At 36.6% G+C, this 12,871-nt stretch overlaps 1 protein-coding gene across 3 annotated transcripts in view; it reads left to right on the forward strand.

The window, feature by feature from the left end:
- The window catches only part of ITGA1 (integrin subunit alpha 1), a 328,522-nt gene that overhangs the window by 280,685 nt on the left and 34,966 nt on the right, over positions 1–12,871 (forward strand). For all 3 annotated transcript variants that reach the window (XM_030927043.1, XM_010386058.2, XM_030927042.1), the window contains exons 14-18: positions 841–1,098; positions 3,693–3,823; positions 6,948–7,114; positions 8,561–8,697; positions 10,988–11,098. In XM_030927043.1, coding sequence (XP_030782903.1) covers positions 841–1,098; positions 3,693–3,823; positions 6,948–7,114; positions 8,561–8,697; positions 10,988–11,098 — 804 coding nt within the window. The remainder of the gene's footprint in view (positions 1–840; positions 1,099–3,692; positions 3,824–6,947; positions 7,115–8,560; positions 8,698–10,987; positions 11,099–12,871) is intronic.

Raw genomic sequence — 12,871 nt, forward strand, 5'->3', positions numbered from 1 at the left:
AAGGCTTATTTAGGCTAGGAGGCTTATCAGTTCTGGCTTGGAGGTGGATAATAACCTCAGCAGTTAAATCGGATAGGGTTGCGGGGGAGAAGTCATGAGTTTCAAGGCAGCGACACTGCAGACTTCCAGGAAATACTTCACTGCGCTGGAGTGAGATTTTGTCTTCCATGCCTGACTTTAGACATCATTTTTTAAGTTAAATAATTTTTGATTTCTTAATTAGAAGAGTGTTTTGCTCTTTACAGCAAAGCTAGGTTTATTTAGCTTTTCCAAATATGTACATTCTCTCCTAAATTGATTATTTTAAATAATAAATCACATATCTTTCTTCCTATCATTTTTTGGCTTCCTCCTGTCAACTTTTTTTGTCCCAGGCTGTTTTGTTCTTTTTCCAAGAAAGTGTATTCTTGATCACCTTTGCTAGTACTTTCTGTCTAGGATTTTTTTTTTTTTTTTTTTTCCACTCTAGGCAGCTTTAGAGAAAGTTTCCTTTCAAAGCAGAATAAATTTTCACTTTGCACAATATTGGGTGAAGGAGGGATAGTGGTACAAACTGGGGATTTAAATATTATTTGGCCTGAAAAAGATGCTCTGAATTATATACTCACTCAGTTGCATTAAAGAGAGATTCCATTAAAGTATGTCTCCCACACTTCTACAATCTGCTCTTTGGAATCCCTAACTTTGCTCTCAGATAGGCACAATTTTAAAGAAATTTTACCACCCTTACCACTAATGTACAAATGGCTGTTAATAGCACTGATTTAGTATACTTTAAAAATTTTACTCTGCTGTTGTAATGATGGAAATCTGTAAATATCCTGTTTATCTTTCTTCCAGACAAGGTTTGAATATCAAATGAGCCTGGAACCTACTAAGCAGACGTGCTGTTCATCTCGGCAGCACAATTCATGCACAAAAGAAAACAAAAATGAGCCTTGCGGGGCTCGTTTTGGAACTGCTATTGCTGCTGTAAAAGACCTCAATCTTGATGGATTTAATGACATCGTGATAGGAGCTCCGCTGGAAGATGATCACGGGGGAGCTGTGTACATTTATCATGGAAGTGGCAAGACTATAAGGAAAGAGTATGCACAAGTAAGAGTTGAAACCTACAGATTCCCACCCTTCAGTGATAAGTCAGTTCGATGCCAGGCATTACCTGTCTAACTTCATGAGTTATTTAATTTCTTCCTCCTGACCTCATTGGGAAACCAGATTTAATTCTGTTTAAGTGCTCCTTATAGATTAATTACTTTATATTTTATACATGTATCTAATTTCCTTTCTGTTGTTATTTTCCATGTCTCCAGGATTTGACTTTTTGAAACAGTAAAAAACAAAAGAATACTTTGTAACAATGCTGTTTAACATCTTCAGTGTGTCCCATTCTAAATAGAGGGCACTGCTTTGTGAATAAGGCAAAAATAATTATATGACTTAACCAATAAAGGAAATTAGATTCTTGATTTTATATTTAATGTTTATGCTGTTATAATAAAATTGCATTCAGTTCATATTTATCCATTAAGTTGATATGTTTTCCTCAAGTGAATTAGGATTTCTAAAGGTTTATAATTTTCTCACAAGTAATCCTTAGAAAAAATAAATCTGAATATTAAGTTTAAGCTGCAGGGAACTTCTGTTATTCTTGTTTGTACTTTGTTGTCAGTTAACAGCTCTAATCCATAAGCGTATTTTTTTCCTGCACTAGAAAAATAACAAGTTACAAAAGCGCTTAATGCACTATAAAAACAAAATAATTTAAAGGAGTTTGAATGTAATTGTCTGTTTTTAGGTAATCATAGTCAGTTAGATATTGAACAGCTACTTACAAATAAAACAGAATTCACTACCTTCTAACTTACATAATTTGAAAAGAAATCAGCATATTAATTATTTCATTTTCTATTTGAGTGTTCTCTTTGGTTCTGTAGTCAACAGAGCTCTCAAAATCTATTCATGTAATGCAAACATGAGTGATTTTTCATAAAACCATAACAACAATAGTGAACAGAATAAAGGGCTTATTTCACTAAGAGCACTTGTAGCCATTTGATAAATAATTTGTTTCTGTTGAAAATCTTTATGACATTATTTACTTAACAAGAGACAGGCAATATTAGTGACTGGGACATGATGGAATTAGGAAACACAGGAAGAGGTTCTTTCTTATATTCTTCCACTTTATTCCTTCAGTGTCAATCCTGTAAATTTAATGGGGTAGCATTTGAAGTAGAAAAGGAAAGTTAAATCATTGTCAGATGAAATAGATTGTCATAAACAACTTGTTTTCTAAATGGTGATAAATCAAGATGCAACTTTAAACAAAAACAACAAAAAGAATATTAGAGTTGGATTTGTTTAATTACTGGCAAAATGCTTTTTGAAGGAATAGGTGAAGATGTGCTTACTCATTTCCATGAGAACCAGACATGCTGCTTATGTATGGGATAATCCAGAATCAAACAGTCAAGCTCATAGAACCAATGAGGCAGATATCTCCTGAATTCTTCGCTTAAAAAAAATGAGGATGGCTGGGTGCAGTGGCTCATGCCTGTAATCCCAGCACTTTGGGAGGCCGAGGTGGGCAGATCACAAGGTCAGGAGTTCGAGACCAGCCTGGCCAACATGGTGAAACCCCGTTTTTGGTAGAGACCAAAAAGACAAAAAATTAGCTGCGAGTGGTGGTGCTCACCTGTAATCCCAGCTACTTGGGAGGCTGAAGCAGAATTGCTTGAACCTGGGAGGCGGAGGTTGCAGTGAACTGAGGTAGCACCACTGCACTCCAGCCTGGGCGACAGAGCGAGCCTCCATCTAAAAAACAACAACAACAACAACAACAAACAACTTTCAAATGAGCCTAACCTGTTTAAGCATGAAAACTGTTTCCATTTGGTTTGCCTTAGTGGGCTTCTTATTTTATGTTCTTTATGTGGAAAACAAGAATCTGAGAAGACTTGAAGTTTAGGGAGGGTTTGTAAGTCCTGTCTGCTTGCCATGGACTTCTGTTAAAACATTAGCTTCAGCTTGAACCAATGCTAAGTCAGAAAGTACAGATATCAAACATACTATGTATGGTAATGTGCACAGATCAGTCTTCAAGACATATTCATTTGTGCCATCTCAACGTTATGAATACATGTGAGTGGAATTGAGTCTCTTGTGCCCTCAACTTTTAGGACAATTTTTGAAAGACAGTAGAGATTACATATTGGAAAATGTATTTGATGGGATGTGTTATTTATACCCAGCCACAAAGTTCAGTGAACTCCAAATTGACCCCAGAACAATCTTCTACTCCCCTCCCCGCTTTCCTAATATGATATGTTTTCAAGATTTCCAGTACCTTTAAATATGTCTGTGTGATGGGATTGGCTAGGAAGCAGAAAGCACAGAACCACTTACTCATACTCTTTCCTTTGAGGATTAGACAAAATGACATTATATAATTTTTCCCTCTGTCTCTGGTGTCAGTGACCTTGAAATGATTTTATCTGTAGTATAAAAAGAGCAATATCCTCTGGGAACATCTGAATTTTTCCTCTTATCTCCACGTGAGGGACCTCTTGGGCGGATTCCCAAAAGAGCTTTAATTCTGATTTTGTTAAACAATTTAAATTCTCAGATTTATTTGAAACTGTTTTGAACAGACTCTTCTCATATGAAACTCTTTTTTTGGATTCTCACAGCGTATTCCATCAGGTGGGGATGGTGAGACACTGAAATTTTTTGGCCAGTCTATCCACGGAGAAATGGATTTAAATGGTGACGGTCTGACAGATGTGACTATTGGGGGCCTTGGTGGTGCTGCCCTCTTCTGGTAAGTATTTTAATAACATCCTGTTAATCTGAGACTAGGTCACCCATAACTTGCAGAGCTCCCAGTGTGATTGGAGCTCGTGTCATACCAAGTATCTATTTCCTTTTGTGTTCCACTATGCAGGTACAAGTTATTCAGCTGAGTGAGCTGAAAGAGTCAATATATCTTAAGAACAAAGAAGCTATATGAAAGAAACAAGTAGAATGAACTCTGAATTTGGTGTGTCTATTATGTGGTTTACACTAAAATAGGTATTCTGTTTTAGGAGAGGTATGGGGAAGAGAAGATCTTACAGAGGATGTATGTAAACAATAAACCATCCCTAATATTGGGTTGCTTACAAGGTTTTAGAGATAATCGACTTTTTATTCATTGGCCTGATACATAGAAACAGATAATCGAGCAGCACTCTCTGACTCTGTATATATTGTTGTCAAGCCTAGAGGCATCTTAAGTAATATCTTTGCTCAGCTGTTAAAATGCCCACATCCCCCAATTTGCCCAGTTCTTTCAGATACAAACATTCATAATGCTTTATTTATTAAGAATAAAATAATAATTTAGTAAGCAATAACGTTAATAACCATAGCTTTAACCAGCTAAAATATCCTATTTCAAAAACTGTTCTGTTTGAAAAAAAAAATTACTAGGAAGTCAAGAATCAACTTAATGAGAAACTCACATGATAATTTTTAAAAATATAATAAATTTTATTAAGACATATAAAAGAAGAGTTTCATAAATAAAATGTCTATTCCAAGTGACCTTATGAGAAGTCCGCATGTTGATTCTCCTAAATGAATGCATTGGTTTACTGTAATTCAGGTGGAAACATACCTCAATTCTCTTTTTCCCAAAAATTTACCTAGAAGAGTAGTAAACAGTGAAAGAAAGATGAAGATAGAGAGGTGAAAATAAATGACCTTGCTGTAATTTAACATAATGCTTAAGAACTAATGGTCAAATTAGAATGGTACAGTAAATTGTGCACATACAATAATCACTATGTTAAAAAAAACTTTAGAGGGGAAAGAAGACTGAGGGGTGATACCTAAGAAAAGGCAATATTAGGCAGCCGAGTGGCTGGGACTTTGGGGAGGACTTGCCAGAAACCAAGGCTCAAAACCAGAAGTCAGCAGTGTCAGGAACAATGTATATATTTCAATTTTGTTTGAACTGTTAATCCTGAATTAGTTTATCATGCTCCCTTTAGCTCACAAATATTTATTTTATTAATTCTCATATTAAAAATATGTTTTCAGGGTTTTTATGCTCCAGTTTTGTTTCAAAACCTTCTTGCAAAGCTTTGCAAACTTTTTTATGGCCTCTCCTGCCCCAAATCAAGGCATTGATGGGCCAAAATGATGGTCATTTCCCTAGCATAGTCCAGGCTCCATTGACAGCAGAATGGACCAAACCAATAAACTGGGACACAAAGACTAAGATTCACAATGCCTAAAAAGAAGTGAGCGTGCATACAAGTGACAGGCAATAGGAAGAACATTTGGAAGCAAATAGTGAGGGTCTTGTCAAGAGACCTGGACTGACTCCCAAGAAAGATCTGGCTGGGGCAGAGAGGATGTGTGGGGTAGATAATGGTCAAGATAGCTTCATGCCTGGAGAATCCTTATTACTAAGCAGGAAACTAGGCATGTTCTTTCATTGCTGATGAAAGGGTAAACTGGTTGAAACTCATTAGAAGGTCTTTATCAATAAGTATTTAAAAGCATTCCAATGTTCCTACTTTTTACCAAGGATTTAATTTCCTAAAAATGTAAGGATACAATCTAGAATTACAATTGAAGATGTCATCACAGTACTGTATGTAATACAATCTTTTAATAATGTTAAATTTACCACTATACTCAGAAACCATTTTTTTAAATTAAGCTAAATATCCAATGAGAAGGGACTGAATGCATAGATTATGGTATGTGCATATGCTGGTATAGTCTATTCCCATTAAAAATAATAACTTCCATTAAAAATCATATTCTCAGAAAAATGTAAATATTGGAAAGCTGTTCATTGTAATATAATGTTTTAAAAATATGTATGCATACATATGAAGATGTGCTTTTGTACATATATATGTATGCATGTGTGTATGTATATGCACATTTTCTTCTGTAAAGAGAAAACCACCGAATGTACTAAATGTTAATGGTGATTATTGCTGAGTGGTAGTATTACAAGTTATTTGTGTTTTCTTTATGCATTTCTATGATGTTTATATTTTCTATGAGTACATTGTTTTAACAGAAAAAAGAAAACCACCATTTTTTAAAGCAAAAGCATAAGTAGTGACTTCATTATTCACAAGATACGTAGTTACAAGGGGCTAGCTGTGGCCACAAGGCAGAAACCAGGTAAAAATGTGCAATAATTGTTCTGGCTTGGATCTAAGACAATGGCCTCAGGATCCATATATTCCCCATGTCTAAGATCTTACTCTGATCTCATTTTGGATTAGTAGACATCACTGGGCTTTAGAGTTAAAACGACTGAGTTTAAAATCCCAGGTTTTTCCTCTTAATAGCTTTTGACCTGGCATAAAATATTTAACCTTTCAGAGCCCCAGTTATCAAACATAAAACAGAAATGATGTTTCTTATAATTAATCTTAAGAATTAAATGAAATAACATCCATGTCTAGCACACTGCCTCAAATGTTATTTTGCTTTTCCTTCCTAGAAATAGAGGAAGAGCTGAACTCACAAGGACTGACAATATTACAGTCCAGATGAGAGACAGCAGGGGCCTACGAGCTGCTCAGGGACCTTTAGACTTCTTTCAAATCGGGAACAAACTCGTAAATCCCCCAAATTTAGTTGATTCTGGGGTTTCACCTGGGTACTCGGTTCCATCTCTTTTCCATCACAGGCAAAACTAGATCTTTGGCGTTTGAACCAAAAGCTCCAAATGGTTTCCAAATATAACCTGCATGTCTTAGAACATCAGATATAATCTCTTCTGTCACAATGATTAATTAAATAAATGGAGTCCTGAGTGCTGTATTATACACGAAGTAGACCCCCTTCCATGCACTCACTTTGCACACCCAAGTTGATAACATTCATTACATGTAAAAATATGTGAGTAATCCCATTGTTTTTGTTTGGAGGTCCCGAGATGTGGCCGTAGTTAAAGTGACCATGAATTTTGAGCCAAATAAAGTGAATATTCAAAAGAAAAACTGCCATATGGAGGGAAAGGAAACAGTATGCATAAATGCTACAGTGTGTTTTGATGTGAAATTAAAATCTAAAGAAGACACGATTTATGAAGCTGGTAAGCAAAATAATTATAGCAAGTACTTTTGGGTAGAGGACAATGTATTTGCTCCAGCATGATGAAATCCAGTAGGATATTGTATTTTCCCCACCATGGTGAGCTGCACATCATATTTGCCCCAGTGAACATGTAGAACCTTGAAAAAAAATGCTGCTGCAAAAGGAATAGGTTATGGAACCCAGTCAATTCTGGAGCAGAAATTACATGTTTGTATGCAGCGCCCTCAACACTGCATAGTTTCTGTCTGGCTCTCCTACTTACTATGTACAATCAGAGGCTTAATAAAAAAAACACCGATTCAGAGGTAGAGTTTAGAAATTGGGTCCCAAATGGACCCAGTTTTCCTTCCGGTGGGTTTCTGCGAAGAATCTTCTCTCCCTTCTCTTGCCCCCTCCTGGGAAAGACCGGTATTGCAGAGAACCTGAATACTTCGCCATTCCCACATTTCTGAGCTCCTTTGCTCCATTGAGGTGACCCTAGTTTCTGAGAGTCAGACTTGCTGTGTGTGTGTGGTCTCAGGTGCATCAGGTCAGCCTGTACTTCCTCTTCCTCCCTTTGTTCTCCACTTTCTAAGGCAGGTTTTTAATGATGTTGAAATATGCTCGAATCAAAGCTATAAAGGCCATTGACTGCAGAAGAAAAATTTACTCTGTAACCAAATATAAGCAGAATGAGAAAAACCATTAATCCTTAAAATCTGTTTTCCTTGATTTGTTCCATATGTGCATGTATATGCTCTGAAATAGCCTCCTGACTAGAAAGATCAATGAGGTGTAGGAATATAAAGTAATGACTTTTGCGTTTTATATGTAACTTTATTTCAGTCTTACTTAATTTTTGCAAAGTAACTAAGTGATCAAATAAGGATTATTGTAGCCTTCAATATAAAGTGTAAGATTTCACTTAGTTTCTTTATTGTGGTGTGCTTATTTTATTGAACCTTAATAGTTCCTTGAACATAAGCTGAGATAGTCCTTTTATATATAAATAGATTAAAATCTCTATATTTGTAAACAAGTAACTAATGTATATTTTTGCCTCTATTGAAATATAGCATAATCAATATTCTAACAGGGTTCCAACATTTCTAAAGTTAAAAGGAATATTTTAAGTGAAAATATAATAATTACTGTGGTGGTCTGGAAATTAGATGATAGGCAGGTGTGCATGTGTGTATATGTGTGTGTATAAGAATTATAAACAATAAATGTAGTTAAACACTGAAAGCACAGTGAACTCAGAGAGCAGTTCTATAGAGTTCCTCAAAGTTATCTTTATGACTGCTAATACTATTGTTATTATAGTGTGGATATGCTGAACAATAGAATCTTTTTCGATTTATTGCCGAAGAGATTTTTCTATAATGCTAATTTAATAATCTGTACAATATGAGAATCACTTCAAATAAACATTTCCATCAATTATTTTTTAAAATTTTTGTAGATTTGCAGTACCGTGTCACCCTAGATTCACTAAGGCAAATATCACGAAGTTTTTTCTCTGGAACTCAAGAGAGAAAAGTTCAAAGGAACATCACAGTTCGAAAATCAGAATGCACTAAGCACTCCTTCTACATGTTGGCAAGTAAATCATATATCGTAGCTGCCTTATTCCAAATCAAGAATATAGTAGAGATGTCTTATTTCAAGTCAATCGAATTCTTACTGTTTTATTTCAAAATGGACTTATGATGTCATAAAGGAAATTTTATCTTGTTTGTTCATTTTTATCATAAAATCGCAAGTCTAATTTTCTCATTTCCTAATATTTGTAAAACTATCTCTAGTCTTCCCTGTCTGCGTTATGACATCCATATAGTATGGAACGGCAGAAAAAGACACAGTGTTCTTTTGCAAGAAACCTTACTCGTGTCTTCATTTCTTTCATTCATTCATTTATTCCTTCAACTTGAAAACATTGAATTTCTGTGGGCCTTGTCTGTCAGTTGTGGGTGATAAGTGAATGACTGCTCTGGGGGACAGACTGCTGGGCTGTACGCTTTCTGGGATTCATGTAACTATATATTTCGCTGTTTGACTTTAGAGCAAAGGGGAAAATTATCTGGTATTTTCTATCATCTGTAGGCTTTGTGCTACTTCGGGTTTTTTGTTTGTTTGTTTGTTTGTTTGTTTGTTTGTTTTAATTTTAGTGGATGAGGGAGGTTTGGAAAGCAAACTATTGATCTTGAGAGATGGCTGGTAAGCCAGTATGAACCATTTAAAATGTGTTTTGTTGGGACATTGTGTGTATGGGGAATGTTCCCAACAGAAGGCAGGAGTTTCCTAAACATTTTCTTAAAATGTACATGAGAGTGATAAAATTAAGAAGCAGCATGAAGGTAATGAGGAAACTGATTTTAGTAACTGACATTAAGACTTAGAGACTTGATGGTGAACTTGGAGCTTTAAAGGAACCAGGCCAGTTTTCCCACTTCTGACTTATTTCTGTATTACTGATATATTCATAGTCTGTATTTTGAAAATTGTAGTTAGGGGCAGGGAAGTGACAGAAAATGTGCATCCTTTTGTGCCACATTTGTTCTTCCTCAGTGATTTTCATGTTGATATGCTTCATGATACTTATCATGAAGCTTATTCTATCAGCACCAAGATCAATCTATTATTTGATAAAATAACACTGGAGTTTCCCCTCCTATTTAGTTCACCAGAACTGAACACTTAGGAATTCGAATGTGGATAAAATTTGAATGGGTATGAAACCAGATATGGCATTACCTCCAACCTGCTAAAAATCATCTCAATCTATGTTTGTCCACAAATTCAGTGTCTAAGCTCTGTCTAGGCACTGGTGTTTAAAGGACTGAAATATTTTCAACATTTCCAAAATTGTTTTGGAGTTTGGAATAAGCGCTTTGAAATTTGTTCTGGAGTCAACCAGTGTACAATTTGTATCCCAAATGTTCCACATTCTGAGAGACTTTGGCAAAGTTGTTTGTTCTCTTAGAGGCTCAGTCTTTCATCCATAAAATAAGGACAATAATAGTTACTCATCTTAGAGGACTGTTGAAGTAATTTGCAATAATGTATATAAAGCTCATAATTTTGAATACTACAAATGATTATTGTTATTGGTGGCATGTTAATAATATTAATCATATTCACATCCTTTCCAAATAATTTTACATTATAAAAGTCTTGGCTGGGTGCAGTGGCTCACGCCTGTAATCCCAGCACTTTGGGAGGCCAAGGTGAGTGGATCACCTGAGGTCAGGAGTTCGAGACCAGCCTGGCCAACATGGTGAAACTCCATCTATACTAAAAACACAAAAATTAGCTGGGTGTGGTGGCACATGCCTGTAATCCCAGCTACTCGGGAGGCTGAGGCAGGAGAATCACTCGAACCTGGAAAGTGGAGGTCGCAGTGAGCTGAGATTGTGCCACTGTACTCCAGCCTGAGTAACAGAGAGAGACTCTGTCTCAAAAAAAAAAAAAAACTTATAGCTCTAGGTACATATTATATTAATGAAATGTAACTCATTTTATAGAATGTTTGACCTTCTGAAGGTGGGAAATGTTCCCAGAAGCATTACATAATGATCTTTGGCTTGAGGTCTCAAGAAAAACTATACTGTGATGTAGATAGCTCATATGTTGACACAACAAGGCCCTCTGAGGAGCTGGAAGTGAGTCAACAGGTCATACTCTGAAACTTCCACATTTCCCTATGCTCCTTGTCAGAATGCCAATCCCTCTCCAGGAAAGCAAAAGCCTGGTGAAATCTTATGTCAGATTAGATGCACAAAAATGTTGCAGTAAGCCTGACCCTTGGGGACAGAAGAAGGAGACATAACAAGATCAGAACACCTGGTAAATATGATACCAATGATATATTGTATGTTTCACTCTCTAGGACAAGCATGACTTTCAGGACTCTGTGAGAATAACGTTGGACTTTAATCTTACCGATCCAGAAAATGGGCCTGTTCTTGATGATTCTCTACCGAACTCAGTACATGAATACGTAAGTCAGATTTCTTTAAAATACAAAATACCAACTTGTGAATATTTTAGTGTCACTAGTAAACTGTGTTTTTTCACTACTCTGCATTGGTCACAAAGAAAGAACAACCAACTGGAAGAAAGAAAAAAAAGGTAAGCAGGTTTTATTCCTGGTCAGGAATGGGAAAAGTGTGAGCTCTTGCTCTAAAGACCTCCTTCTCCTCAAGCTGTGAAAACCTGGGGAATTTTAAGGAGTTAGATGTGGGGCAGGGAGGTATACGTAAGCATGTCCAGAGAGGAACTCCAGATGTACAAGTACAGATCATAAACATGCTTCCTTATACAACATATGTTCAAGAAATTGTGGCCATTTTCTTCTATGGCAGGGACTTCAGCCCTATAATGACATGTTAATGATCTAAAGGTAATAAGGGGTTGCTGGTTCTTGTTTGCTCCATTTTCTCAATGGCTTTATCTTCCTCTAGTAATTGGCAAAGGGTCCTGAAGCTCCCAGGCCATCTGGAGTTGTTTTTCAGAAAGCTTACCTACAGATAAATAGAACAGAAAAAAAAAAAAAAAAAAAAAACTGCTTTAAAAAAATCCACTTTCTCAGCTATCTACTACATAACAAAATAATGAACTTTCTCAAAATAATGAATAAAATAATGAACTTTCTACTGTGTAACAAAATAACAAACAAAATCTGCTGTTTAAGAAAATAATGAACTTTCTCAGCCGTATCTCCACGTTTGCCCTGGTAACATTAAGAAAATCTTGAAACCCATGCACACATAACCCTAAATCAATTTGAAATGTTTTAAAAAAGAATTAGGCTTTTCTAGACTTTTCCCAATCCTTCGAATTTCCTATTGTTGGAGTTTAAGAAAACTAATAAATGACACTCATTTTCACCTCACTTGAATTTAGGACCAATGGAAAGAAATCTCCCCTGTTATTCTAATTAGCACTGGATTGCAGTGTATGGTTTAGGTATAAAGAGAGTCCTCACACTGAAGCATTGACTTAGACCACGGATAACCACGTACATCATCAGCAGTGCTGATCCATCTCTGTCCTTCTTCATGGAGCCCACCTTGTAAAACTTGTCAGATGGAGTAGAGCCAAATGTGTGCTTCCTGTGGGTACACAGCTGCTCTGAGAATAGAAACGAGAGAAAGGGAATGAGTTGTGTTCACTTAGTTCCTGTTCCCAAAGTTAGAGTCCATGTGCCACCCCTGATAGTGAGTGAGGGGAGAGAAGAGGGAGGGTGTCACTAGCGTGGCTCCAGTGGAGGAGACATTAGGGATGGGGAATTCTTTTTCCCCATACACCTCTCTTCCACTCTCTCTTCCTTCCTACCAGATATATTGATTGTCTTATACACACTAGGCATTGGAACTTACCGTCTAATGCTGGAAACAGGTATTAAGTAGTAATTAGAGCGTATGCTATGGAGGAGGATTTCAGAGCTCTACAGGAACTTCCACCTGGGCTGGGAAGTCAGGAGAGCCCTCCTGAAGTTGCACCATTTCAGTGGAGCCCTGAAGGATAGGGCGTTTTCCACCCTATTTAGGGGAGTTCGGGAGCAGAGGGGATGCTAAGTGTGAAAGTCCTGAGCATGAAGGAAACAACGACACTCGCTAGTGTGACTGACACTAAAGAGCAAGAAAGGAGGGGATGTGAGGTGAGGCTGGAGGTAAAGGCAGGGGCCATGTCATTCGGGACTTGGTGCCACTACACAAATTTTAAACTTTTGAAAGAGCAGCGCGGTGTTTTGAAGGTTTTTATTTGGTTC

The sequence above is a fragment of the Rhinopithecus roxellana genome, chromosome 3 (assembly GCF_007565055.1).
Source record: "Rhinopithecus roxellana isolate Shanxi Qingling chromosome 3, ASM756505v1, whole genome shotgun sequence".
Taxonomy (NCBI): domain Eukaryota; kingdom Metazoa; phylum Chordata; class Mammalia; order Primates; family Cercopithecidae; genus Rhinopithecus; species Rhinopithecus roxellana.